This window comes from Hippopotamus amphibius, chromosome 15, assembly GCF_030028045.1.
Source record: "Hippopotamus amphibius kiboko isolate mHipAmp2 chromosome 15, mHipAmp2.hap2, whole genome shotgun sequence".
In the NCBI taxonomy this organism is placed as follows: Eukaryota; Metazoa; Chordata; class Mammalia; order Artiodactyla; family Hippopotamidae; genus Hippopotamus; species Hippopotamus amphibius.
In genome coordinates this window covers 12,488,865-12,515,986 of record NC_080200.1, presented here as the reverse complement: position 1 = coordinate 12,515,986, position 27,122 = coordinate 12,488,865, and the positions used below count along the sequence as shown (strand labels likewise).

Genomic DNA, 27,122 nt, shown 5'->3' with positions numbered 1-27,122 from the left:
AAATCAAATCGTCCAACTACAGCTGTGGACTGGCTGCCTGATGTTGTAAATAAAGTTTTGTTGGAATGAGGGCTGGTATCAGGAGAGAAGGGAGTAAGGTCAGCATATGCAAGATCAGGGTTTCATTCTATTTAATATCTTGATATTTTGTTCACTATGGATTTTGTTTTTGCATTAATTTTGATTTTTAAAAAAATAATGCATGAAGCTATTATTTTTTTGACTACTGAGCTTCTCACGGCCTCCTTTAAAATTTTGCATGAGGTGTCACCCTAATTCCAGCCCTGAGAGCAACTTGAGAGGGAAGTACTAGTATTGTCTCCAATACTAGTAAATGAGGAAATGGGGAAAACAGAGCATGGAGAGGTGAAGTGATTTGGCCAAGATCACACAGCAGAGAAAGCGGTGGAACTGGGATATGAACTCAGGCAGCTTGGTTCCAGTTGCTGGGCTCTTAAGAGCCATGCAAAGGCCCTGTCTGCTTTCCCTGTTCTGGAAAGAATGGTGCTTGCGGGATAAAGGTCAGCTTTTAGGCAGACCATTCAATAAGTTTATTATAAAAATAATGGGGGCAGGATATGGAGAGCTAGGTTGGTTTCTTCTGGGGTCCATCTAGGGTGGCTGTGGCACTTAAGGCTGCCCGGAGCTCCTCGGGGGCAAAGACGCCCAGCTCTGTGATGATGCCGCCAGTGATGAGGTCGTGAGGGGTGACATCAAAGGCAGGATTCCAAACCCCAATTCCTGCAGGGGAGAAGGGAGGCAAGGAGGCAGGTATTAGCTCAGTGAAAGTTCTCAAGCTATTGTCACCTGTCTCGCTCACAGTGGTTTTTGAGATTGGGGAATCCTTGAGAATCTGGGGATCCTCACCCCAAAAGTGCCCAAAGGCATGGGTTTTGACACCAGTAATGAATTTAGACCCCCTACATTCCTGGATTGTCACTGTCTAAGAAGGCTTCAAAGTCTTAAATATATCCACCCCACTTGTGCCTGCTCCAACCATCTCTTTAGGAACCTCCAAGAATCTACCTCAGGGCCTTTGCATGGGCTGTGCCTTCTGCCTGGATGCTTTCCCTCAGGTACGCACATGACTTGATGTTTCTTCACTGGCTTCAGGTTTTTGCTCAAATATCACCTTCTCACCTTCTCTGATCTTCCTGTCTAACCCAACCCCTGCACAGACACTTCCCATATCCTTCCATGCCTTGTTTATTTCTCCTTAGCCTTTACCGCTTTCTAACATACACTAGAATTTTGTCATTTATCTTGTTTGTTGTCTGTCTCCTCACCAGACTGCCAGCTCCACGAGGGCAGGGACTCTGATGTCTTTTTTCACTCCTATATCCCCGGCCACTAGCATGGCACCTGGCATTGGTCAGGTGGTCAAATATATTTGCTGAATGAATAACAACATCCTACACAACAGGCTGCAAACTCTGTTTTCTCTGGCTCCCAGTTTTTTAAGACCAGTGAATTAGCTGCTAGCTTTCAAAGTGTGGACGCTTTCATACATATAACAAATGTAAGGCTTCTCTTGGAAAAATCAGAAGAAAGACAGATTCCCCTGGGGTCTGTGTTCCTGTAACCCTTGGCCAGAGCACAGTACTGGGGTCCGCAGATTGCACCTGGCCTGTGTTACCCAGCTTTCTTGGGGGAAGGGGCAGGGTGGGTTGTCAACTCTGTTTTCCATGGTCTTATGGATTTCAACCAGTGCTAAATAATTAAGCCTCCAGGAAAGCAGGGGTACCAAAAAACTAATGGGAATAAATTTTTTTTCAGAATTAATGTATCTGCATGTGGGCTTTCTGAAGTTGTGGAGAGTAGGGGCTATTCTTCATTGTGGTCTGCAGGCTTCTCATTGCAGTGGCTTGTCTTGTGGAACACAGGCTCTAGGTGCGTGGGCTTCAGTAATTGTGGCACATGGGCTCAGTAGTTGTGGCTCGCGGGCTCTAGAGCACAGGCTCAGTAGTTGTGGTGCACGGGCTTAGTTGCTCCTCGGCATGTGGAACTTTCCCAGACCGGGGATCCAACCCATGTCCCCTGCAGTGGCAGGCAGATTCTTAACCACTGTGCCACCTACGAAGTGCTCCATTATGGTCTGTTATAGGATACTAAATACAGTTCCCTGTGCTATACAGTAGGACCTTGTTGTTTATCCATTCTATATATAATAGTTTGCTAATATATCTATTTTTTAAAAAGTTGTAAGGAATCACAGCAGAAAACAACAGAATATTGGGACTTCCCTTCAGCTTAGTTGTATAATATTATTTTTACTCTGACTCCATACTTGGACTACAAGGTGGTGGCCTCATAGTATTTTCAATGCTTAGGGGTTTTAATTGGTCTTTTCTTTTTTTTTTTTAATTATTCTTTTTCAAATTCTTTTCCTATTTAAGCTGTTACACAATATTAAGCAGAGTTCCCTGTGCTATACAGTAGCTCCTTGTTGGTTATCCACTTAAAATATAGCAGTGTGTACATGTCAACCCCAAACTCCGTAACTATCCCTAACTGGTCCTTTTTATAAAAGGTTTTCACATCATACTTGTTACTATTTAATGGGTACCAACTAATGGCCAGACACTGTTCTCCATGTCATGTGGGTTAATTCACTGAATGCCCTGGGGTGTATGACATAGGTCATAACAACAGCCCATGGGGCTCTTAGGGATGAGTTTTAGGCAACCTGGCTACACAGCCAGGAAGTGTGGGGAAGCTGAGAAATATGTCTCCTCATAAGCACTTGACCAGCAGTATTCTAGTTTCTTATTGTGGTGAGAAAAAAGAGCTGGAGAAGAGCAAGACAATTCCCTCAAGGCTTCCCAACTCATTAGCTGTATCTTCTGACCTTGAATCTGACCTCTAAGATGTGTCTGCTCTAAAACATGGCTGAAAGCTGCTTATGCCCCAGAAGGCTGATGATGCCCCAAATGCCACCCACCACCCGTGAAGGGGTCAGGGTGCCTAAACAGAGGTGCCCAGGCACTGTGGTGCCCCCCTTGAGTCGATGGCTTACCAGGTGCTGCAATCCTGACCCCATTGACGTCGGTCAGCTCCTGGCCAGGACGCTCCTCAATGACGATCTCCCGGCCCGTTTCCAGACAGAGGTCACACGAGGAGCTGGGGGCAGCCACATAGAAGGGGATACCGTGGTGCTTGGCGGCGATGGCTAGCTGGTAGGTGCCCACCTTGTTGGCTGTGTCGCCATTGGCAACCACACGGTCGGCTCCCACGACGACAGCTGGGGAATGAGATGCTGGGAGTCACCACTTGGCCCCGGATGCCTGGAGCCCTGCCCACTGGTAACCTCTGCCTGCTGACCTGACACGCCCTGGTGGGCCATGGCGGCCGCTGCCATGCTGTCTGTGATGAGGGTGGCGGGGATCTGCTCATAGACCAGCTCGAAGGCCGTCAGACGGGCTCCCTGGTTGTAGGGCCGGGTCTCTGTGCAGAAGGCATGCTCCAGACGGCCCAGGTTGTGCAGCGAGCGGATCACACCTGTGGGGCCCGGCCCACAGGGAGGAGGCCAGGATGAGAGGCAAAAGGACAGATGGGCAGGGTTGCCCATTGGTTAGCAGCATGGTTCTCCAAATCATGCAGTCCCACCCCCAGGCCCTTGCAGTGGCTGTTCCCTCTGCCTGGTACACATGTGCTTAGAGAATGCCTTCTCTGTGAGGCCTTCCAGGATTCCTCCATCTCAAGTAATAACCCCCACGCTGCCAACCCCTGCTCTTTCTCTTTAGCATTTACTACTTTCAAATGCATCATATGTATTTGTTGACGAATCCGCCTGCCAATGCAAGGGACACGGGTTCGAGCCCTAGTCCAGGAAGATCCCACAGGCCTGTGCATCACGACTACTGAACCTGTGCTCTACAGCCCATGAGCCACAACTCCTAGAGCCCGAGCACCTACAGCCTGTGCTCTGCAACAAGAGAAGCCACCACAATGAGAAGCCCTCATACAATAACAAACAGTAGTCCCTGCTCGCCGCAACCAGAGAAAGTCCGCATGCAGCAACAAAGACTCAACGTGGCCAAAAATAAAATAAATTAAAAAACAACAACAAAAAATACCCCAGCATAGATATTTGTTGAGTGAATGAATGAATGTCTTGCCATCAGGGCCTCAGTCCCCAGGCACAAGGCTGGGACCTAGGCAGGTAGGGAAACATCCTGGAGAATTTAGGATCAAGTGGAATCTGCTGCCTTGAACCCCCAGGACCCAGTCCCCCCAGTCCTGGTCACAGCTACCTTAATCTTTTTTTACAAGGCTACACCCTACCTCTCAGTCCTTTTGGAGTCTGCATCCCACCCATTTTCTTTTTTTAAATTTTAATTTAACTTTAATTTAAAAATTTTTAAATTAAATTAAATTTTTTTTTGACTGTGCTGTGTGGCTTGCAGGATCTCAGTTTCCCAGCCAGGGATTGAACCTGGGCCACGGCAGTGAAAGCGCCGAGTCCTAACTACTGGACTGTCAGGGAAATCCCCCCACCCATTTTCTAGACTCCAGCCAGGCCTATCCTGGATAGACAGATGACTCCATCAGAGCCCCCCGAGATAAAAGGAGACTTCTGACACTGTTGGAATAGAGACCCTAGGCTCTTTTCTTCATGACCTGAACCCTGGCTGACCTGTGGAGCATGAGAATGATGCCACCATGGAGGAGGGCAGACCTTAGGGATAGGGATAGATGGATCCTGATGCTACTACTTGAGCCCCTAGATCTAGCCATACCTGAAGCCAACCCCCTCAGTGTTTCTGTACAAGAACTGATAAATTCACATTTTGGGAGGGTGTATAAAACGGTCTGGGTTTCTTTCTCTTGCATCCAAAAAGGGCCCTCCCCCATCCCTGTGGATGCCCACTCACCTAGGGCTGTGCCATAGCCAGCGGTGGCCAGCGCACCAGTGTTGCAGTGGGTCAGCACGATCACCTTGCCGCCCTGAGGTGCTGCCTGCTCTAGGAGGTGGTGGGCTCCCAAGTCCCCGATGCTCCGATTGTCCTGGAGGTCTTTTGCCAGCATGTCCTCGGCCCAGCGGATCACTCTGGGGCCGACAAGGGATTCTGAGCACAAGTCACAAGGCTTTAGGGCCCACACCAGCCCCTTCTCCCTGCCCAACACTGCTCTCCTGGAGCTCTCCTGCTGAAAGCCTCTCACAGAAAGACCCTTCTGCCACAGCCACCTAACTGTAACTCCATTCACTCTCAAGACACGTTTACCAAGCACCTCCTGTGTGTCAGGCTCTGGGGGACACAGCAGCGAACAAGATAAAAATCTCTGCTCCTATGGAGGTGACACTGGGGTGGGGGAGGCAGGTGATGAACAGACAATAAATAAAGTGAAGGAAAAGACAGCAGAGTCAGGACACAGAGGGCGGTAAATGAACTGTATTATATGTGGGTGGGGAAGGCAGAAACCTGAAACTTGAAGGAGAGGAGATAAGCTAGGTGGATTCCTGGCTTCCAGAAATGGTGTGTGCAAAGGCCTTGAGGCAAGAGTGAGCCTGGTAGGGGTTAAGGAATACGGAGAGTAGCTGTGTAGCAGATGGGGAGGGAGGGAGTAGGAAACAGGAACAGGGCTGGAAACAAGATTCCTCAAAAGCAAAAACAAGGTAAAGGAGGTGGCACTTAAAAGGGCCTCCAAGGGCAGATAGGGCTGGGGACGTTCAGGGAGATCAAAGTCAGGAGATTGAGTTCAAGGATCTCGGCGCTAGGCTGCCCGGTGTTGAGTCTCAGCCCTGCCTGTGTGGCTCTGGACTAAGAGCACCCTGCCTCAGTTTCCTCATCTGTAAAACGGGTCGCTGGGCAAAAAAAAAAAAAAAAAGAAAGAATGAACAGCCTCCGGTAAGAGCTGTGCCTGGCACAAGGTCCCTCTACCTCTCTCGGACCGCCTCCTCGGTGGCGCCCTCCCGCTCCGCCTCCTGGGCTGCGAGGTCGGCCAGGTCTCGGGCGGCGCGGGCCATGTTGACGGCGGTGGGCCGGGCGGTGACAAGGAAGCTCAGCGCGTCGCGTACGAAGGCCACGAGCGCGGCGAGTCCGGGTCCCCCGGCGCCCGCCTGCAGCTCCACGGCGAGGCTGAGGCAGCCCACGAGCGCAATGGCTGGGGCGCCGCGCACCTGGCGGGGGAATGCGGACGTCAGGGACCTCAGGCACTGGAACCCACCCCCCCACCCCCAACTCAGCCCCGTCGCGCGGCCCCACCTTCATGGCGCGGATGGCCTCCCAGGCCTGGCGCACCGAGGCCACCGCCTCATAGCGGCTCTGCTGGGGCAGCAGCAGCTGGTCCAGGATCTGCAGTGAGCCCCGCGAGTAGCGGATCGCCTCCAAAGTCATGCTGTCTCAGCCACGCTTGCCGCCGCTCCCGGAGCTCTGCAGGCGGCGCGCACCAGGGGCGGGGCCGGAGCGCGCGTAGGGGGCGAGGCCAGGGCCCCAGGGGTGGATCGCTCCCAGAAGGAGGCGCGTGCGCACATCAACCCCTCTGGTTCCCGGGACGCAACTTCCAGGCGCCGGGTCCTTATGCCACTTTCCCCGCCAAGCCTGGATAGTTAGCCGTCCCTCAGGAACCACAAACGTGCCACTATTTATAGGGCAACTGTTGCACGCCAGGTCCTGTGTTTAGCGTCTGACTATAGCAAGACCTCCAACTCCCAGGTGGGTACCCTCAAGTGCCTAACTCCCCCAGCCAGAGTGAGAGCTGCCTGCGGCCTCACGTAGAGCAAGGCACCAATTGGGGGTTCCAAGATCGAACAGATTCTTACTGCTGCCTTGAGACCTTCCCATCTCCGCGGGGAGTAAAGGCCTGCGGAGAGGGGCATCACCACCTCCAGACAGGAAACAGGTTCAGCGGAATTCAGCCAGAACCTCAGCCCCGAAGAGGGCCGCGTGTCTGGTTTGTTCATCTGTGTCTCCAGTGGCTAGGATAGCGCCCGGCGCACTGCAAGTGCTCCGCCAGTATTTGTGAAATGATCCTTTTCTGGGGTTTAGGGGGAGGTGGTGGGCCATGAGTCTCCTGGTGCGTGCTCAGCTGTTTGGGGTTATTTTCTGCTCAGTTTACTAGTTTCCTTCAAAAGAAGCAACATGCTGGGGACTCTTTCATGATGCTTCCAAGGTGTCCCCATGGGTGGGGGATAATGACCAGCCCAGCACCTGTGTGTGCTCCATCCTCTCCCGCATCTGGCCTGGATCCTGAGCACCCCTGCTGTCCAGTCCCGTTTTCATCCTTCACACTCAACCTCCTCCAGGAAGTTGGCCCTGACTACAGTCCAGCCTGGTTTACTACTGTTAAACCCTCATCAAGCTGGGTGGGGACCAAGGCTGTGGTCACTGCATCAGCACTGGCTGATGAGATACTGGGCAAGCTTGGTTGGGTGGAGGGGTGGGGATGGGGGCATAGCTCCTGGACCCATGTAGTAACCTGACGCAGGGGCAAAAAAGCAGGGCTTTAATGTTGGGAGGTCGGGGGTCCCACAAGGCACAGACACCCTCTCTAGGACCAAATAAATAACAACTCCATCACTGTGAGAAGGTGAGTTCTGGGGAGGGTGGCGACTGAGCTCTCTAAGGGCTGGTGGGCTGCAGCCTGTGGGGCCTCCTGGGTGTGTCTTGGCCTCCAAAGTGAATCTGGCCCCCAGAATCACTCACTCTCTGAACTGGAGTAGTCAGCCACAAGGGAGGCACTGAGGCTGCAGGGCTGTGGTGTGTCCTGGGGGTTGGCTGCCTCCTGGGAAGAGTCTTGCGGGGGCTGGGACCTGTCCTGACCGCTCTCCTCCTGCCCCAGTGGCACACTGTTGTTGAGGATCTTGGCTGTCTCCTGAGAACAGTCTTGGGGGGATGTGGGCCTGTCCTGGGTGGTCCCCTCTGGCACCCGTGTCTCCCCAGACTTGGGGGTCTCGGAAATGTGCTGGGGGCTCTCTGGGACCTCCCGGGACCGCCGTCGCACAATGCCCAGGTGCCCCACAGTGATGGGGGAGCTGGCGGGAGCAGATCTGCGGTTCTGGGCCAGCTTCTTCAAGACGCTGCCTGCTTTGCTGCTGCTGCTGCCACCAGGTCCCGGGGTGGAGGGGAACCAGGAGCGGCTGCTGATCTCTGTCCGCTTGAGTTTCTGCTTGTCCTCATATGCTGGGGATAAGAAGAGGGAGGGGGGAGAAGGAGGTCCAGAGCTGCCCTCTGCCCAAGCACTCCCCCATTCTCTCCCCACCCTGACCCCTGCGCCCACTGGCCCCCACGCACAGTCTAGGGTGTGGAACTTGAGCAGGGCGGCCAGCCTGCGGTCATCCTCCGTCTCTGGCACCAGCGGGATGTCCAGGCTTGCCTTGGCCTGCAGTGCCTGGTCCCTCTCTTCCTCCTCCTGCATGGCTTTTTTCTTTTCCTGTGTGGGGGAGAGGGGGTGGGGAGGGATGGTAGGTGTCAAAGCCGTGCCTCTTCCTTGCCTTCTGAGCTGAAGCGGGGGCATCCCTCCAGCTCTCAGGGTCTGTTTCCCCCTCTTTAAGCTTATGCAAGGAAAGGGCCTCACACAGTGCTCGGGACAGAAGCCGATCAACAAGTGGAAGAGACAATTGTCATTAATATGTGTACCACTGGGTTCTTCAGTCATTTTTTTTTTTTAATTTTTAAAAAAATTTTTTGATGTGGACCATTTTTCAAGTCTTTATTGAATTTGTTACAACACTGCTTCTATTCTATGTGTTGGTTTTTTGGCCTTGAGGCATGTGCAATCTTAGTTCCCCGACCAGGGATCGAATCCGCAACCCCTGCATTGGAAGGCAAAGTCTTAACCACTAGACCACCAGGAAGATCCCCACTCATTCATTCTTCTCACAAATATTTACAGAACATTCTTCTAGTGCCAGGGCTTGTTCCAGACGCTAGGGCCACAGCAGTAAGCAGACAAATTCTTTTGCCCTGGTGGAGCTGACATTCTAGTGGGTGAGTAAGACAAAGTGGTGAGGAGAAAAAGAATGCTGGGAAGAAGGTAGGGAGTGGGCAGGGGTTCAACTTTAAATGTGGCGCGCATGGTAGAGGAGAGGGTTAGGGACAGTCTCCTGAGAAGATCATGTTTGAGAAAAGATGTCTGAGTGAGGGAGCCTTGTGGGTATCTGGTGGAAAAGTGTTCCAAGGTGGCGGGAACAGCCTATGCAAAGGCCCTGAGGCAGAAGCGTGCTTGCCAGTGAGGCGGCCAATGTGACTGGAGCAGAATGAGCAAGGCGAAGGTGGAGATGGGGGTAGGGAGGGAGGGGGCAGATCATTTGGGCTTGGTGGGCCACCGGGAGGACTCTGGCTTCTACTTAAAGTGGGCACCATGGAGGCTTCTGAGCACAGGAGGGATGGGATCTGAATCAGGTGCTCACAGGTGCCCCCTGGTGGCTATGAGGGGAGCAGGCTGTGGGACACAGGGGCATGAGCCCCTGGGGACCAGGGTGGAGGGACTGTCCTGGACCAGGCGGGGGCTGATGGAGACTGTGGAAATGGTCAGAGCCTGCCAGAATTTGCTGACAGATGGGGAAGGGGGAGTGGTGGTTATAACAAGAGGACCCAAGGCTGACTCTAGGCTTTAGGGGCTGAGCATCTGGAAGGACAGAGACACTTCTGTTACTGAGGAAGGGGAGGATGCAGGCAGGGCGGGTTAGGAACTGATGGGGTTCCTTGGGATGTTACATTTAAGGGTCCTTAGATCCCATCTGGGATGCCCACAAGGCAGGGAACACACAGCTCAGGGCACAGGGCTGGCCAGAGGGATACACTTTCAGTAAAAAATAATTAGTAAGAAAACCCATTATTTTACTCCTAGTAATAACCACCACAGGACGATAAGGCGATGTGAAAAAACGGGAACGGCAGGATGATGACTCTGGAGCTTGTGCCTGGTGGGGTCGCCTAGGATGTGCCCAGGCTCCGTTTGCAGGGTCCAGGGGCATGAGCTGCCCCACAAAGCGAGGGGAGAGACAAAGGTTCTCATGTTCCCCAAGGACTTCCCACTGCCCTGCTGGATGCCCACGAAGGTGAAAAACCCCATTTCTATTATATTCCTCTGACCCCGGGCCCCTACTCCCTATGTCTTAGCCCCACCAAGTATTTTTGGCACAACTGTAGTGGCCATTGGGTCACTGACAACAACACCCTGGGCTGTCCTACAGCCACAACCCTGTCCCCTGGGGTCGGGAGTCTGTGTTTACACTTGCGCTCTCAGTGGCTCTATAAGCAGGCACAGGTGTCTTGCCCAAGCATTTACATGTTGAGATATCCATTATACTTTTTATTATAGGTGATTTCCTTCTTTTTCTCTAGGCATTTGACTCTAGGCATGATTTTGGAAATTATGTGCGGCTGGGTTGTCAGTCTATGGATTTCGTTTCCTGACAGCTGAGTGGGCCCACAAAACGTGTTAGGAGCTGATCACTGCCCCACTGGGCCTGCGCCTGCCCCCTATGGCAGGGTTGGGCCTCACTTGTGCCCCAGTCTGAGGCTTTCTTTCCCTTTGAGAGTTTGCTGAAAGTGAAGGCCAGACTCCCCAGGGGAAGGGGCCACGTGCTTAATAACAGCTGCTGGGCTAGATGCCTCTCACAGGCGCTGTGATGTAGGGAGGTGGTCCCCACGTGGCAGATGGGGGAGCTGAGGGTGAAATGACCCACGTACAGCTAGGTAGGATGTGATGGGGTACGGGCTGGGCCTGGGTCTTTGCCCGCTTGGTGTTGTCCCCGCTCCACTGTTGGGGATGCCACGCACCCCCACCCACCTGTAACCCCCACCCTGGGCCGGAGCCCCGCTCACCCGGAACCTTTTCCGCAGCATGCTGTTGAGGGCGAAATCGTCCTTCCAGGCGCTCTGGGCCTCCTGGATGTGGCTCAGGGTGGGCAGGGCCTTCTTGAGTGTGCTCCGGTCGGCCTCGCCGTGCTCCAGGCGGAACATGGCATCCGTCTCCAGCTTCTGCTTCTTCTCGTGCTCTGCAAGGGTGAGAGCCGGACTGGGCCTTCGGGGCCCCGGCTTGGGGTTGGGGTCGGGGTCGGGGTCAGAGCCCAGCCGGGGCCCTCACCTGTCGTCAGCACCTGCTCGTTGTCTGCCATGTCCCAGCGCTCCTCCTTGCGCTGGGCGCCGCTCACGATCACGTAGTCGCAGTTGGCGGGGTCCGTCTGCATCTCGATGTAGTTGACGCAGAGGTGGCATTTCATCCGGAACCTGGGAGGGTGGAGGGTGGCGAGCAGGAGTCAGGACACTGTGGCCACCCCGGGATACCCCGTGTCCCCTGCCGGCTTCCTTCCACCTGTGTGCGTCATCAGCTAGCATTCATGGAGCACCTGCTACGCAGGCGGCTCCGTGTGTGGGGGACAGCCGTGGGTAAGACAGATATGGTCCTGTCACCCCAGCACGGACCTTCTGTCTGGAGTTTGTTCATTTGTTCATCCATGCATGCATTCATTCACTCGCTCGTTCATTCGTTCATTCATTCATTCAACAAACCCTCCCGAGCCAGGCTGCCTTATGGCAGGCTTGGCGCCAGCTGTTGGCGACACAGCAGTGAAGGAAGCCAACCTGCCCTCAGAAAGGGCTGACTTTCCAGTGGGGGCCCTGTGGGCAGCAAGTGCACAAGTAACCACAGTGTCAGACGGTAAGCGCGGCTTTAGAAAAGTCATCTCTGATAAAAAAGTCATCTCTGACAGGTGCTGTTGAAGCAGAAACCCAGGCAGGGAGAGGAAGCCTTGTAGATGTCTGGGGAAGAGTGTTCTATGTGGAGGGCACCGAGGTGGGAGCCTTCCTGGGGTGTGTGAGGGATAGCGAGGAGGCCGTGTGGCTGGAGAAGAGTGAGTGAGGGGGATGGTGGGAGGAGGTGAGGGCAGGAGGGGATGGAGCAGAGCCCTAGGGACCTTGGGGGCCACAGGGAGGACTGAGGCTTTTACTCTGAGGAAGGTGGGAGCCATGGAGGGTTCTAGGCAGGATGTGCCCCGACTGACAGACCATGAGGGTTTAAAGGAGAGACCCGCAGGGAATGACCATCAGGCAGAGGGTACAAGTTTTCCTCCGACTCAGACTCCTTTGTAGCCCCCTCACCCTGCAGCCCACCAGGCTGCCTCTACCTGTAGATCGGGGTCGTGTAGTAATTGCCAACCTTCTTCTTTTCTGCGTTGTAACGAACACCTGGGAGAAGAAGGAGAGAACGAGGCTAGGGCTCAGGCCACCCTCAGCGTCTTTTCCTGGGGTGGGGAGCAGACGGGGGGGGTATTTCACTCCTCTACATGGGAGACACCTTCAGGACACTGAAATTCAAGTGGAAAAGAGCCACATTTAGGCTGTGTGACAAGTGCTCAAGCGACAGAGGAGGGTGGGCTGGAGCCAGAGGGCCCGGGTTCAAATCCTGGCTCCACCCCGTGACCTGAGGCCAGCTGTCCTGATCCTCTGGCCTCAGGTTCCCCATCTACTGGACTGGGATGGCTGTGATGCCACTGCATAGGGCTGATGTGAGAACTGCAGGAGCTAATAGTACACACAAATCACTCAGCGCAGGGCCAGGTGCTTGGCGAACATTCAAGAAGTATTGGCTTTTGGGAATTCCCTGGTTGCCCAGTGGTTAGGACTTGGCATTTTCACTGCCAGGGCCTGGGTTCAATCCCTGGTCGGGAAACTAAGATCCCACAAGCTATGCAGCTCGGCCGAAAAAAAAAAAAAAAAAAAAAGGGTTGGTTTTTATTATTTTTCTAGAGACTATCTAGGCTTTTTGTTTCCTTTTCACTAATTAGATGATATACTCTTGATTCTGATCTTGCTTACTGAGTGAAAAAAGCTTAAATTAGAAAAACAGAGATGGAGCTTGGGGGGGTTGGTGGTGTGGCCTGGTTGGGTTTTCTTTTCCTAGGGGGCTTCGGTTCACTGCCCTGAGGGTGACCCATGTGCGGTGTCAGGCTGAGCCCTGCTCTTTGTCCCCTTTGGGGCAGATGCCTCTGGCTGGGTCTGACCAGGGGGATGTGTTGAGGGGAGTCACTCAGCCTCAGTAGTGGGGTGTCCTGGTCCCTCCTTCTTGCACTGGACCCTCACACTGAGCGCTGCCAGCTCCTGTTTACAGAGCGAGCTGCTCCCCTGGGCCTGGCGCTGTGGGAAGGGCTGAGGGTCCCTGTATGACAGAGGAGGAAACGGAAGCCAGCAGGGTCGAGGCCTCGGGGCTGCTGAGTGGGGCCGTGGACCCATGTCTGTCCGTCCATCTGTGCATCTGTGGGCACAGTCCGGGGTCCGAACGCTAAAGGTAACAGTAAGGGCAGTGGCAGTGGCAGGTAGAGTCTACGAGTCCTCGCACATGCCACGTGATGTGCACTACACACTTTTATTTTTTATTTTTATTTTTTGGCCGCACTGCGCAGCTTGCAGAATCTTAGTTCCCCAGCCAGGGATTGAACCCATGCTCCCTGCAGTGGAAGCGTGGAGTCCTAACCACTGGATCACCAGGGAATTCCCTGCACTAAGCACTTTATGTGCCACACAGGCGGGCACTCATACCATCTCAATTTCACAGATGGGTAAACCGAGGCACACGGAGGCTCAGTCGCCTGCCGAGGGTCACGCAGCTAGGAAGTGGCAGAGACAGGATATGAACCACCTAACCGCTCTGCCACGAGGTGTCCACAGCCCACTAGTCACTTGGAGGTCCTGTCTCCTCCTCGACTCCTGATCTGGGCCCCAGCGGAGACAGTCTCTCACGGCACCCAGCAGTTAAGGGGTTCGCCGGCCATGGGGATGAATGGTGGGGGTCAGGCTTGGGGGGAGGGGGCGGGGGGAAGCTCACCCATGCCGATGTGGTTCTTGCAGCCGTCGCACCAGATGTTATAGGGCATCTCAAATCTACACAAACAGAAAACAGCTCATTTGTCCCTGTCCATGCCCGTGACTCCGGCTGCAATCATGCCGCAAAGGGCGTGCACGTGGGAGGGTAAAGAACGGTGGCCATTCCTGCAGCCAGGCCAGGCCCATCATGTGGCTCTCTGGCCAGCTGACCCAGTCTGGGCGAGCGTCTCTTCTGGGTGCTGCCCTGTCTTCCACGTCCCACCACATCAGCTAAACAAGCTTCCGAGCAGAGGAGGAAGCAGGCTGCAGCGAACACTGGTGTCCGATTCCAGTTTAGCTAAGCTGTTGTAGTGTCACGGGATTTCTTTTTTCCAGTTCTACTTGCAACGTGCAATTGTGGTAAATTTCCATTAACAGTAGTGATGGAGCTCCTCTTTTAAAACAAAACCAATTGGATGGACCTAGAGTCTGTCATATAGAGTGAAGTAAGTCAGAAAGAGAAAAACAAATACTATATGCTAACCCATATATATGGAATCTAGAAAAATGGTACTGATGAACCTAGTGGCAGGGCAGGAGTAGAGACGCAGACGTAGAGAATGGACTTGAGGACATGGAGGTGGGTAGGGGGAAGCTGGTATGTAGTGAGAGAGTAGCATTGACATATGTACACTACCAAACGTAAAACAGCTAGCTAGTGGGAAGCTGCTGCACAGCACAGGGAGATCAGCTTGGTGCTTTGTGATGACCTAGAGGGGTGGGATGGGGAGGGTGGGAGGGAGGCTCAAGAGGGAGGGGATATGGGGATATATGTATACATACAGCTGATTCACTTCGTTGTACAGCTGAAACTAACACAACATTGTAAAGCAGTTATACTCAATAAAGATGTATTAAAAATAAAAAAAAATAAAACCATTAAGTAACGAATAATGCGGCAAATTTAAGACACTACAGATGAGATGAGGGCTTGGCAAACAGAGTGGATGAGGGCGGGTGGAGCTTAGAGGCATGACAGGAGTTTGGAGGTGACCTTCAACTCTGTGCCTCCTGGGGCCACTGCTGGGATCTGCATCTTGATTCCTTTTCCACAGGCGTTCCTGCCTCTGATGGTTTTGTCACTGGATGTTCTGCTCAGGCCCAGGGCAGACCCCAGAGACTGAGGGCAGAGTCTATGAAGCAGAGAAGGAGGCGGGGAGGGGGCTGTCCTTCTAGGGTGACACAAGCTGGCTTCTGCTTCCCACCGTGGCTGGCCCTCAGGGTGCTGGCCAGAAATAAGAGGAGAACCCCGCAGAAAGGGCCATCGTCCTGGTTCGACTGCAGCCATGGCCGTGATTCTGTATCCTCCCCACGTCTGTGACCTTTGCGAGGTGACTCCGCAGCAATTCCTTTCAAGAGTTAGAGCGTGCTGCCCCACCCTCTGCATCATGACTTGCTTTGGGGAATTGATGAGACAGAAGTGACAGGAGCCTCGCATGCCTCTGCTGGCTCTCTTTTGGAACCCAGATGCTGCTGTGTGAACAAGCCCAGACTAGCCAGCTGGAGGGTGAGAGACACTTGGAATGGAGCCCAGTCATACCAACCAGGCAACCCCCAAACATGTGAGAGAGCCCAGCCCAGGTCAGCCAAGCCCAGCCAAGGCCAGCAGAGGCATCCGGCTGAGCTGCAGACTCATGACAACACACAATACATGCTTATCGTTTTGTTACGTGGCAATGGCTGACTCATACAGCAACTTTCTGCTTTATGGAATTAAGACCCTCCAGCACTGGGCAAAATCAGGGAGTGCTGAAAGCTCCTGGAGGTTGACACCAGGTGACACAAAGGGCGGGGGTACTCAGGTGACGCCAGCACCTTACCTGATGATGAGGATGCCCTGGGACAGCTTCCGAGCCCGCTCCCGAAGTGGGTGGCTGTTGTGGTATCGGTTGAGTGAGCCATGCTGTGTAGAAAGGACCAGGGAGCAGATTAGCACTACTGAGCTGAGGGAGCTTGGGCCCTCTCTCACAGGCCCAGAGCGGCCTCATTCTTACGTCCTGCTGGGAGTGTTAGCAGCAAAACGGAAGGCCCTGAGGCTCTGGTGAAGCAAATAAGCTTGGAGTCAGGAATAGAGGAGTCTGAATCTTTCCTCTCCCATTCAGGAGCTAAAAGAGCTGCGTGATTCTGGGTAGTGACCTCACCTTTTGCCTTCCTGGGCCCTATGTGTCAACTGGGGACAAGGACCATAATTGCCTCTAGGTGTTATGGGATCAGATGAGATGACAAGATTGGCAAACGTTTACGGGTACTTTATGTGCGTCATCTCATTTTAATCCCTCACCATTTCTGGGAGGTTTCATTTTCCCTTTGGACCTATGGGTAGACTGTGGTGTAGAGAGGCCGAGTCACGCACAGGGGACCGTGCAGCCGGGATGCGCTGATTCACTCACTAGGCCCTTACTGAGCGCCCACAGTGCAGGGACACAGCCATGAACAAGACCCTCAAGGAGTGGACCTTCTAGAGGGGTAGATGGACAATATGAAAATAAATGGACAATGTGCATCAGGGAGTTGTGAGGGCTACGGAGAGAAATAAAGCACTAGGTCATGAGATAGAGAACGAGACGGTGGTCAGGGAGGCCCTCTGTGAGGAGAGACCTAAAGGAAGAAAAGGAGCCTTGTGGTCAAAAGGAGGGAGAGGTTCCAGGTAGAGGGAGCAATGAAGAGGCCAGAGGAGCTGGAGCTGGCAGGGTGAGGGGATCTGACCCAGAGCCCGTGTGTGGGACCTCATCCTGGGCTCCGCTGGAAACATACCACATCTGACACTGGGCACGCTGGGTTATTGACTAGAGTCACATTGATCACCCGGAAGGGGAGGCTGCCCTGGGACTTCAGGTGACAAGTGCAAGGTAGGGAGACCTCGGGGGCCACCTGGGGTTCTGCAGCGCCGCTTCTGACTCCAGGAGGGGACAACGTGCCTGGGGCCCCTGCCCTGTGGGGCCACTTTGCTATCGTGGACCCGGAGAAGGAAGCCTCCCCCTTACCTTTTCAGGGTTGAAATCCGGAGGGTAGTACTTGTTTACACCTTTCCTTTCACCCTGGAAAGCAGAAGAGAGATGGGACTCAGAGAGGGTCCTGCAGGAGACCTACTTGTGCAGCCTTGCGTGGTAAGACCTGGACGAGGGAGACAGGGACATCCTGGAGGACGGCCCTGGGCTCTGCTGAGAACTGGTGACTTGGGGAGAAAAGCCCCACTGTCGGGAATTCCTCAGTGGTCCAGTGGTTAGGATGCGGCGCTTTCATTGGTGTGGCCGGGTTCAATCCCTGGTCGGGGAACTAAGATCCCGCAACCCATGCGGCTCACCCAAAGAAAACAAACAAACAAACAAACAAAACCCACTGTCGCCGCTGTGGAAAATTCTACAAGGGTCAGACTCTCCTAGAGCAATGACTTTCACAGTTATTTTGGGACCATGACTTAAGGTAAGACATATTTAACCCCACATTCACAAGTTTTAGGAAAGAATGCTCACGCAGCTGTGAGAGTCTCTCTTTTAAATGCTGGCAGCCGCCTGCTGAACTGACGTTAAGGATCCACCAAAGCAGTGGGTCTCAAACTTGGCTGCACGTTACAACCACCAGGGGGAGTTTCCAAAATACTGATACCCACCCCCAGAGGTTCTCCTGACAGAGGACCTACTCTGGTGCCTGGACACGGGGCTTTTCAAAAGCAACCCTGGAAAACATGTGTTTATACACATCCTGGTACATAACACGTTCATTCACAAGAGCCAAATGGTGGAAAGAACCCAAGTGTCCAACAATGGGTGAAAGGATAAACAACATGTGGTCCATCCATATAATGGGATATTATTCAGCCATAAAAAGGAAGGAATCTCTGATATAGGCCACAAAGTAGATGAACCTTGAAAACATCATGCTAAGTGAAAGAAGCTGGATACAAAAGGACACGTGGTACATGATTCCATTGATATGAAATGTCCAGAACAGACAAATCTACAAGAGACAGAAAGCAGACTGGTGGTTGCCAGGGGCTGGGGGAGGGGGGAATGGAGTGACTGCTATTGGGTATAGGGTTTCTTTTTGGGGTGATGGAAATGTTTTGGAAGTAGACAGAGGTGGCTGTCGCAAAATATTGTGGATATACTAAATGCCACTGAATCATATGTTTTAAAATGTTAGTTTTATGTTATGTGAATTTCACCTCATTTAAAAAAAGGAAAAAAAAAGAAAAAAGCTCCCTGGCTGATTTTAGTACACAGCAAAGTTTGAGAACCACTGCCCTGAAAGACCATGATGCAGAGTTTGAAAATACCCTAGAGCTCAGGGTTGGGGGTGGGGAAGGAGACTTAGGGGAGGGAAGGGGCTATTTAGGGGACCCCTCCCCTTCATCTAAAGACCAGAAGAGAAACCCAATGAGCACAGCCTGCCTACTCACCATCTTGGAAGCCGCCTACTGGTCCTCACCCCCTACACAGCCAATCTGAAAAGACAACGAGACACTGCTTTGATGACTCACTGCCCAGTGCCACCCTCCTGGGTCCACGGCTTCCCTGTGAGGATGGGGTGGGCTGTGCGTGGTGGTGTCGGTGGCGACTCAGACGATCCTCCCCCCCAGGTGTAGGAGGCATCCAAGGAGCGGCGTTTGTCTGTCTGGCAAGGGAGTGTCCTGTCCACTCTCCATCCGGAGCAGAGACTTTCAAGTCAAATAAAAGGAAGTTCAATTTCCCAGCTGACACTTCTCACCCGTCCACGGCCCCCATCATCGTTCACCTAGACGAGTACAGTCACCTCCTCCCTAGGCTCCAGGCTCTGCCCTTGACTCTCATGGTCTGTTCTCCTCATAAAGGGCCAGGAGGATCTCTTAAAATATAAGTCTGAACTATCGCTCTCCTGCTTAAACCCCTCCAGTGATTCCCATCACTTTGAGAATGAAGTCAAACCCCTCTCCATGGCCCATGGGGCCCCTGCCTGCCTCTCCGAGCCTACCTCTTACCCTTCTCCCTCTCTCGCACTTTGTTCCAGTCACGCTGGCTTCCTGGCTGCCTTCGAAGGCTCAGCAGGTGCAGGCCAACTGCCTGCAATGCTCTTCCACCAGCTGTCTGTCCTTTGCCACAGGTCTCAGCTCAAACGTCACCTCTGTCAGAGGCCTCATCTGACCACCTGATCTAAACTCACTTCTTCCCTGAAGTTTCTATCACATCTCCCTCTGTTTACTTGTTTACAGTCTGTCTCCTCCACCAGGTCACACTGTGCTATGTCTCTGGCACCCAGGACAGTTCCTGGTAAATGCTGACTGCATGAACCACTGATCACTGATTGAGGTTCCATAAGAACCAGTGGGGGTGAAGCTGGAGACTCAGACACCTACATCTGCATAGCAAGTTCACAGTCATCCTCAAGTGCCTGAAGCCTCTTCCCAAACCAGCGGCAGAGGGTCCAGCCACACTTCTGACATGAGAGTTGAGAGGGTGGGGTAGAGGGGAAGCTCTGTAATGTTTCTAACTACTTATGAAAATAAATACCCATATCATTAAAAAAAAAAAAGAACCAATGTGGGTAACACAAGTATCAAATGCAGGGCTCCTTTAACTGGGGGTGGGGAGACTCCCTCCCCTTGCATGTTTGGAGCAGAGACTCAAGTCAAACAAAAGGAAGTTCAATTTCACACTAAAGAGAGACACTGGAAATTTGGAGTTAGCAGATACAAACTATTATATATAGAATGGATAAACAACAAGGTCCTACTGTATAGCACAGTTTTATGATAAACCATAATGGAAAAGAATATATTAAAAAAAAGAACGTATATATATGTATAACTGAATCACTTTGTTCTACAGTAGAAATTAACACAACATTGTAAATCAACTATATTTCAATAAAAGAAAAAGAGAGAGAGACACTATGAGGGACTAAAGTGTAGTCCAGAATGGGGATTGGCAAATTTTCTCCATCGAGGGTCAGAATTTCTGTCCCAACACTCAACTGGGCTCAACTCTGCTGTCACAGCTACAAAGCAGCCATAGATACGTAAATGAACAGCTGTGGCTGCATTCCAACAAAACTTTATTTATGGACACTGAAATCTGAATTTCACATGATTGCCACCATCACAAAATATTATTCTCTTTTTGGTTTTTTCCCGATCTTTTAATAACTTAAAACCATTTTTTGCTGGCAGGCTGTACAAAATCGGGCAGCGGTTTGGTTTTGGCCTGTGAGTGCAGTTTGCCAGCTCCCTTGGCTAGAGTCCGGAAGTCTCTAATTGTCTCTGCCAACTTAGCTGTGCGCTCTCTAATAGTTACTGTGTGCCACACGCTGCACTGAGTCCAACATCATTGCCTCATTTACTCTATACTATATTAGTATTATCTCCAGTTGACGAATGAGGATGTGGGAGCTTAAGTAACGTGCCAGGGTCAGAAGCGGATGGGAAGGCAGAGCCAGGGTGCAAAGCCCTAGACATAAAGTGTTCCACCATCCCCCCAAACCTCTCTCCACCTTGGATCCTCCACCTGTAAAGTATGCCCCTGGCCCAGATTCTCCTAAAGTCACTTTCAAACTGCAAACGCTTCTGCAAATAAAATAGCTAAGTGCCCACCCAAGCTTTGGGGGCACAGTTCCCTGGGCTGGAATCCCAGCTCCATTCCTCACTAGCTGGGCCAATGTCTGAGCCTCCCTGAGCTTGTATTTCCTCACGTGTAAAGTGGATGACGGCAAGAGGACTGACTTTCTAGGGTTGCTGTAACTGAAATAACATGCTGGGTCATGCTTGCACAGATTAAGTACTCCATTCACAGGAGCTGGGGGTCTTACGGTGGTTTTATGAGTGGCACAGGTGGAGCTACAGGGTGGATGTATGGAAATCTCTGGTCATTGGTGTCAAGAATAACGATAAACCCCACTGGCTCAGGGCAGAATGCTTGGGCTTGGATCCCGACCCTGCTGCTTGCTAGCGGCTTGACTTTGGGCAACCTGCTTCTCTCTCTGAGCCTCAGTTTCCTCATTTGTAAAATGGTTTATAAAAGTATCAACCTGATAAGGTTGCTGTCAAGACTCAATTAGTTAAAGTATCTGGAATAATGCCTGACGCCAGGTTAAACGTTGGTAGTTCTGATTATTTCTCATGCCTAACCGTTTTACAAGCATCATTTTACAAAAGCTTCACCACGACCCAGGGGCTTACTGTCCCATTTTTCAGATGAGGAAACCCTGAAAAGGTATAAAATCGGCCGGCGTCAGGTCTGAGGTCGCGGCCAGCGCCCGGGGTTTTGGGTCGGGGGTCACGGTTGGGGAGCGGGCGGCTCCGAGCATCGGGCCCACGTTCCCAGAGCCCCGTGGTCCCCGGCGCGTTCGTCCCCATCAGGAGGCGCCGAGGCCGAGAGAAGGAGTGGACAGACCCCCAGCCTTACCGGGCCTGCCCTCCCCTCTGCCCGCCTGCACTTACCTGCCCTCCTCCTGACGTCACGCCGCGCCCGTCCCGGAAGTCCCTTCTGGGCGCGCAAGGGGGCGTGGCGCACTCCCCGCGTGACAGGGACGCCTGCGCGAGGCGGGGCGAGGCGGCAGCGCCGCGCTGATTGGCTGAATGTCGAAAAGGCCGCTCGCTCTCAGCCGCCGGAGTGGACCAATCCGGGCCTTCCCTTCCCCAACTGCACGCACTACACGAAGCCCTACCTTCGGCCCCGCCCACTTTCCCGGCTCCTAGCAGAGCGCGGTGTTTCTCCTTGCGCTCTGCAGGGAGAGTGGGATGTCGCCCGCTGAAGCGGTGGAGTGGGGGACAAACTCTAGCTCTCGGGCCAAATCAAACCAGCCCCTTGCTTGTGAATGGCTAGCGAGTAAAAATTGTTTTCCCATTTTTAAATGGTTGGGGTGGGGAGGGAATCAAAAGAATGACGTTTTATGCCTTGTGAAAATCAAACGAAGTTCAGATTTTAGTGTCCGTGTGTGAAATTTCATTGGAATACAGCTGCGCCCATTCCTTTACCTGTCTGTAGCTGCTTTCCCACGACAATGGCAGAACTGAAGGGTTGTCACAGAGCGCCTATGGCCCATGGAGCCTAAAAATGTACTATCTGGCCCTTTACAGAAGTGGGTCAGCCCTTGTCTTAGAGCCTTCGGACCAGCTTGATTTTGCCATCTGCATAGGGCTGTGGCTTTTGAATGTACTTTTGTGCCTTGTAGAGCTTAGCGGAATCTGTTTGTTCATTTGTTCGCTCAACAGCTGTTTACTAGGTGCTGTCGGGCTGTGGGGATTGGAGAGCAAAGGACACACCCTTTTCTCGCTGATGAGGCAGGCATGTCAACTGGCAATTTATCAAGGACAGTGTGAAAAATGATGACACTACTACTACTACTACTACGATTTTTACTATTACTATAATACTTGGTGCCAGGCCCTGTTCTAAAGCTTTCCTAAGTCAGATCTCGTGTAATCATAGTGTCGCCAGGCTCACTATTCACATGTATTACCGCAGGGAATACTGATTCTAGGAGACCGATACGCTATCATTTTCATTTTACGTATGAGAAGACAGGCCCAGAGAGATTAAGCAACTGGCCCAAGGTCACACAGCTAGTGAAAGGTGGAGGATTTGACTTCCATCAGCCGATACTAAACCTTGTTCCTTTAACCTCTGAGCTATACTGCTTTGGGGTGTATGCATTAGACATGAGGGCTGTGGGAACCAGGAGGAATCTTTTACAAGTGGGGGGGTGTTCGGGAGTGGGCAGGAGTGAGGGTCAATGAGATCCCAGTGAGGGGTGACTGATGCCTAAGCTGGATAAAGAGGAGCCAGGCAGAGGAAGGCGGGGGGTGAGGGTCCTGGGCAGAGGAATGCTTACAGATCCCAAGGAACAAGATGGAGCTACACTCAAACCCCAGTAATTTTTAAAAATTAATTGCTTAATTTGGCTGCGCCAGATCTTTGTTGTGGCATGTGGGATCTTCGTTGCTGTGTGTTGGGATCTTTTAGTTGCAGAGTGTGGACTTAGTTGGGCATGCGGACTCTTAGTTGGGGCATGCATGCAGGATCTAGTTCCCTGACCAGGGATCGAACCTGGGCCCCCTGCATTGGGAGCACACAGTCTTACCCACTGGAGCGCCACAGAAGTCCCCAAACCCTAGTAATCTTGCTTGCTACCTCTGAATTTTGCTTGAGTCTTTGTCCTGCACCTGAAAGGAGAGCTAGTGACTGAAAAGCCACAGAATACCACCTTGTGAGTAATATTTTTGGGAGAAGTGTGAGAACCCTTGGCTTTCAAGGACATGTAGAACCTCACTCTTGTTACTTATACACAGCACATGTGGTGGAAACACACATCAGCCTGGGATACCAAGAGACTGTCTATAAAGATGCCAAGTGCAGGCCAGGTCCTGTGGGGCCAAGGGAACCAGCTCAGAGAGAGGAAGACAATTAGCCAGGCTGGGCGGGGTGACAGGAAGGGACCTGGATTCTAGCTCTGGAGACTCTATAATCAAGTCACCTCACCTCTGTTTGCCTATCTGTAAAGTGGGATATCTCAGCCCTGCCATGGGAACAAGTGCAGTAAATGCCTACAAGTGTATTTGTAAAACAGTTTTGAAGAGGAAGAGAGAAACCAGTGGGCCGGGAAGGGTGTTCCAAAATCATGGTGTGGCTTTGGGGGACAAGAGCAGAATGACCGAGGAGGAGGTGACCTCTAAGCACTGGGAAGTTCTTTACGTAAAACTGAAACCCACTTCCCTGCTATTTGCACCCACTATGTGGCTCTATGCCTGCTTTCGGGGGCCACAGAGGACAGATGTCTCTTCCACATGCCAGCCCTCCAGCTCCCTCCCACCTTGAAGAGTCTGTGGTTTGAGCCTACCTCTGTCTTCATTCCCCCCAATTCCCAGCCAGCTCAGAAAACAGACCCAGTGACTGTGACGGAAACCATTTGGGGTGCCTGCCCCGCCCCAACCCCTCCCTTTGTGTGAGAACATTCAACCTCCAGAGGGCGCTGCAGCATTTCTATTTATGGCCCATCCTTGGCCACAGCTGATTGGATCAGGGGTATAGATTTAATACAAGCTGGGCCAATGGGGTTTGCCCCTGGGAATTTAGCACTGGGATCCAGAAATGCACAGGAATCTGCTTGTGGGTTGATCTGAGGACATAGAACTTTGGGACTTAGTGTGAAACCATCTTTAGCCATGTGCAGAGAAAAGCAGAGATAAGCAACCGTGTGGTGAGAAAGAGCCAGAGATAGAGAGATAAAGAGGGAAAGAGAAAGAAAGAGGGAGGCAGAGAAAGAAATAGACAGAAAAACTTTCCTTATCCCTTTCAGTTCTTAAGTGCCTTGATATATCCCTGTATCCCTAAAATAAACTCTCCTCTTTGACTAAGCTAATTTGAACAAGTTTCTCTTGCTTGCAAGCAAAAGAACTTTATGTGAGTGCCTGAGACACAGAGTTGGTATGTGGAATTTACAAACTGCAGGTCATGCACCTCGTTTTTGTGAATACTGACACCAAGCCTGGCAGGCCTCAAACAATTCACTTTACAGGTATTGTAGAACTTCAAAGTATGAAATAACTATAGAACAATAAAAATAAAGTGCAAACCAGAAAAACCAAGTTAATCATCTTTTGCAAATGAGCACTGAGGCTGGTTAATGACATGAGCTCTTTGATTATGGAAAACAAGGTAACAGGATTTGAAACTCAGAGGGCTACAAAACCAGGACAATGAATGGATCCGGCATCTCTTAATACGAAATTGCACTTGCCGGTTACTTACATTTTCCAGGGGCATCAGAATTCACGATCTTGTGGTTGAGGGAGTCCGAGTCCAGAAAGAAAATGAAAAGTAGAATCAAGAACTCCAGAAAAGGAAGCCTGACACATTTTCAAATCAACTGCAGACAAAACAAAAAACTGAATGACAGGCCTATATACTTGCCTCTGTAAGATCCTGATGTGATGAGGACAACACTTGGGTTCCTCAGATATGCATCAGATTCTAGAAAATCCTCTTCCCAGTGCAAGCTGGAAGGCAGAGGGGACAGGGCCAGCTCCTGGGTGGGCCACTCCTCCAGTGGCCAGGCTCTGAGCACACAGGGCACCCAGCAAGACTTCATGTCCTTGCCATGATCTTGCAACTCCAGAGGAGGGGGCAGGAGAGGACCTGCAAAGCAAGCAAGTTCAGTGCCACACCTCCACTCATAAGCTGCTGCACCTGGCTTATTCTGCTGCTAAACTCTTTGGGGGAAACAAAAAATCTTGAAAAGGAACATTTGATGGATAAACAACAAGGTCCTACTGTATAGCACAGGGAATTATATTCAATACCGTGGGATAAACCATGATGGAAAAGAATAGAAAAAAGAATGCATATATGTGTAAAGCTGAGTCACTTTGTTTTATAGCAGAAATCAACACAACATTGTAAATCAACTACACTTCAATAAAAAGAAAAGAAATATGCTTAGAAATACGTATTGCGTGTGGCAAGAGGAGTGTGGTGATGCAAAGGGCTTTGAGGCCACATAGGGTAGTGAGAGCTACTTAATTGGACTGTGTCTCTAAAGAGGAAAAAGGCAGGACTGGATTAAATGAGAGAAGGAGCCTGCTTTCCCAGTGGTGGAAGGGCACCTTGAAGCCACGAGGCCCCATCACGCTTTGTGACTCTGTAATCAGCAAGAGAGAACACGGAGGAGGTCTGGACCTTGAAGAGTTCAATGCCATCTGTGAATTACCTCCAAACAAGAAGAATAACACGCTTAACTCGGGTGCTGCTTTTATTGTACCGGGTTGAAAGGACTTTTAAAGCAGGCCTGCACCTTTATGGGTTTAAGAAAACTGGATTCTCGGGAGCAGTGGGTTCTATTCTTGGCTCTGCTGCTTGTTATTTTAGTTGACCTGGTGTGCCCTAGGAAGGGTTTAACAATCTCTTGGAGCCTACCCTTCTTGAAATTTATGGAGAGAGCAAGGAACTGGAGACGCAGAGACACCCATAGCAATTCTGGTTTTCTAAAAGCCTTTGAGGGAATAACTCAAAGCACTTTGGCTCATGGCTGGGAGGAGGTGGCCAGGAATGACTGACAGTATCAATACAGAATGCGTGAGGAAGGCATTTCCTGTTCTCTCGGTGGCCTTGTTGCAGTGGTGCCTTATTTACTGTTAAATGCCCACAAATGCACAAGTTCACTTCATGATGTCCTTTTTTAAAATATTATTTTATTTATTTTAGGCTATGTTGGGTCTTCATTGCTGTGCACTGGCTTTCTCTAGTTGCCACGAGTGGGGGCTACTCCTTGTTGCGCTGCGCAGGCTTCTCATTGGGGTGGCTTCTCTTGTTGCAGAGCACTGGCTCTAGGTGTGCGGGCTTCAGTAGTTGCGGCATGTGGGCTCAGTAGTTGTGGCTCGCAGGCTCTAGAGTGCAGGCTCAGTAGTTGTGGTGCATGGGCTTAGCTGCTCCACAGTAGTGGGATCTTCCTGGAGCAGTGATTGAACCCGTGTCCCCTGCATTGGCAGGCAGATTCTTAACCACTGCGCCACCAGGGAAGCCCCGAGACATTTACTATTGATGGTTCTCCTCCTTAAGGAGTGTGTTGTCCAAAAGAAATGAGTACTATTGACAATTTTTAAGAGGAATTCTCTCCTTTTGTTGCTTCTGAGATGGATTCTAATAAAAACATAGAGATGCTAAAAGACAGTCAGAACTCAGAAAAGCTCAGCACGAAGTTCGCTTGCGAAGTCCCATTTCCAAATGACATTTTTTCATGGTGTCCACCGGTCTGACTCATCTGCGTTAAGGTGATGTTTTCAAGCAGTGAACCACAACATACGCAACAAGCTTTTGGGATAAGACCAGGATGCAACACGGCAGGGGCGGGGCACAGGTATCAGGCTTAGGGACCACAGAACTGCCCCCCCCGCTTCTCCCCAGCATGAACCCCAGGTAGTAAATCCCTTCTCCTCCTGTGACCAGGAACACATGTAAATGCTGCCCTACAAAAGGGTGCTGATTACACAGAGCTGACCCAGATAAGGGAGGAGATGCTTTGTCAGATGAGAGAACTGGTGAAGGTAACAGAAAAAAGGGAGGGAAAAGAGGGAAATGTTGTCTAGTACACCAATACTTCCTAGAAGGCTGCAACATAACCTTAAAACTCAAGCAAAATATTTAGATTGACGTTATTTATGACTTAACACATTTGTTGGGTGCTACTAGGTGTCTAGCATTGTTCAAAGCACTGAAGATGTAGCAATAAACAAAACGGGCAATCTTTGCCCTCTTGAGCTTACATTCTGGTGGGTTCAGGTTGGATCATCCTGGGCGGACCATTCTCTATGAGCAGGATCCTGATTCCTTTGAGTTCCTGCTCTTT

The 27,122-nt window shown here is 51.6% G+C and overlaps 2 protein-coding genes across 4 annotated transcripts; both read right to left on the bottom strand.

Moving 5' to 3' along the window:
* Positions 1 to 535: 535 nt before the first annotated feature.
* On the bottom strand, positions 536 to 6,718 carry MRI1 (methylthioribose-1-phosphate isomerase 1). Its single transcript, XM_057710255.1, has 6 exons — positions 6,207 to 6,718; positions 5,883 to 6,121; positions 4,875 to 5,050; positions 3,322 to 3,498; positions 3,017 to 3,241; positions 536 to 741 (listed from the first exon to the last, which is right to left on the bottom strand). Exons 1-6 carry the CDS (start codon positions 6,336 to 6,338, stop codon positions 587 to 589), a joined length of 1,104 nt encoding a protein of 367 aa, XP_057566238.1. The 5' UTR covers positions 6,339 to 6,718; the 3' UTR covers positions 536 to 586.
* Positions 6,719 to 7,432: 714 nt separating this feature from the next.
* YJU2B (YJU2 splicing factor homolog B) lies at positions 7,433 to 21,305 on the bottom strand. 3 transcript variants are annotated; one of them, XM_057709310.1, is made up of 10 exons: positions 21,220 to 21,305; positions 18,208 to 18,252; positions 16,793 to 16,846; positions 15,629 to 15,711; positions 13,771 to 13,826; positions 12,074 to 12,134; positions 11,035 to 11,177; positions 10,773 to 10,945; positions 8,235 to 8,373; positions 7,433 to 8,123 (listed from the first exon to the last, which is right to left on the bottom strand). In XM_057709310.1, the coding sequence occupies exons 2-10, from the start codon at positions 18,208 to 18,210 to the stop codon at positions 7,639 to 7,641; spliced, it is 1,197 nt and encodes a 398-aa protein (XP_057565293.1). In that variant the 5' UTR covers positions 18,211 to 18,252; positions 21,220 to 21,305; the 3' UTR covers positions 7,433 to 7,638. The 3 variants fall into 3 exon arrangements, with proteins under 3 accessions (XP_057565293.1, XP_057565294.1, XP_057565295.1); XM_057709311.1 differs by lacking the exon at positions 21,220 to 21,305 and adding an exon at positions 19,141 to 19,207 and having other exon boundaries at positions 18,208 to 18,465; XM_057709312.1 differs by lacking the exons at positions 15,629 to 15,711; positions 16,793 to 16,846; positions 18,208 to 18,252; positions 21,220 to 21,305 and having other exon boundaries at positions 10,773 to 10,971; positions 13,771 to 13,828.
* Positions 21,306 to 27,122: the final 5,817 nt, after the last annotated feature.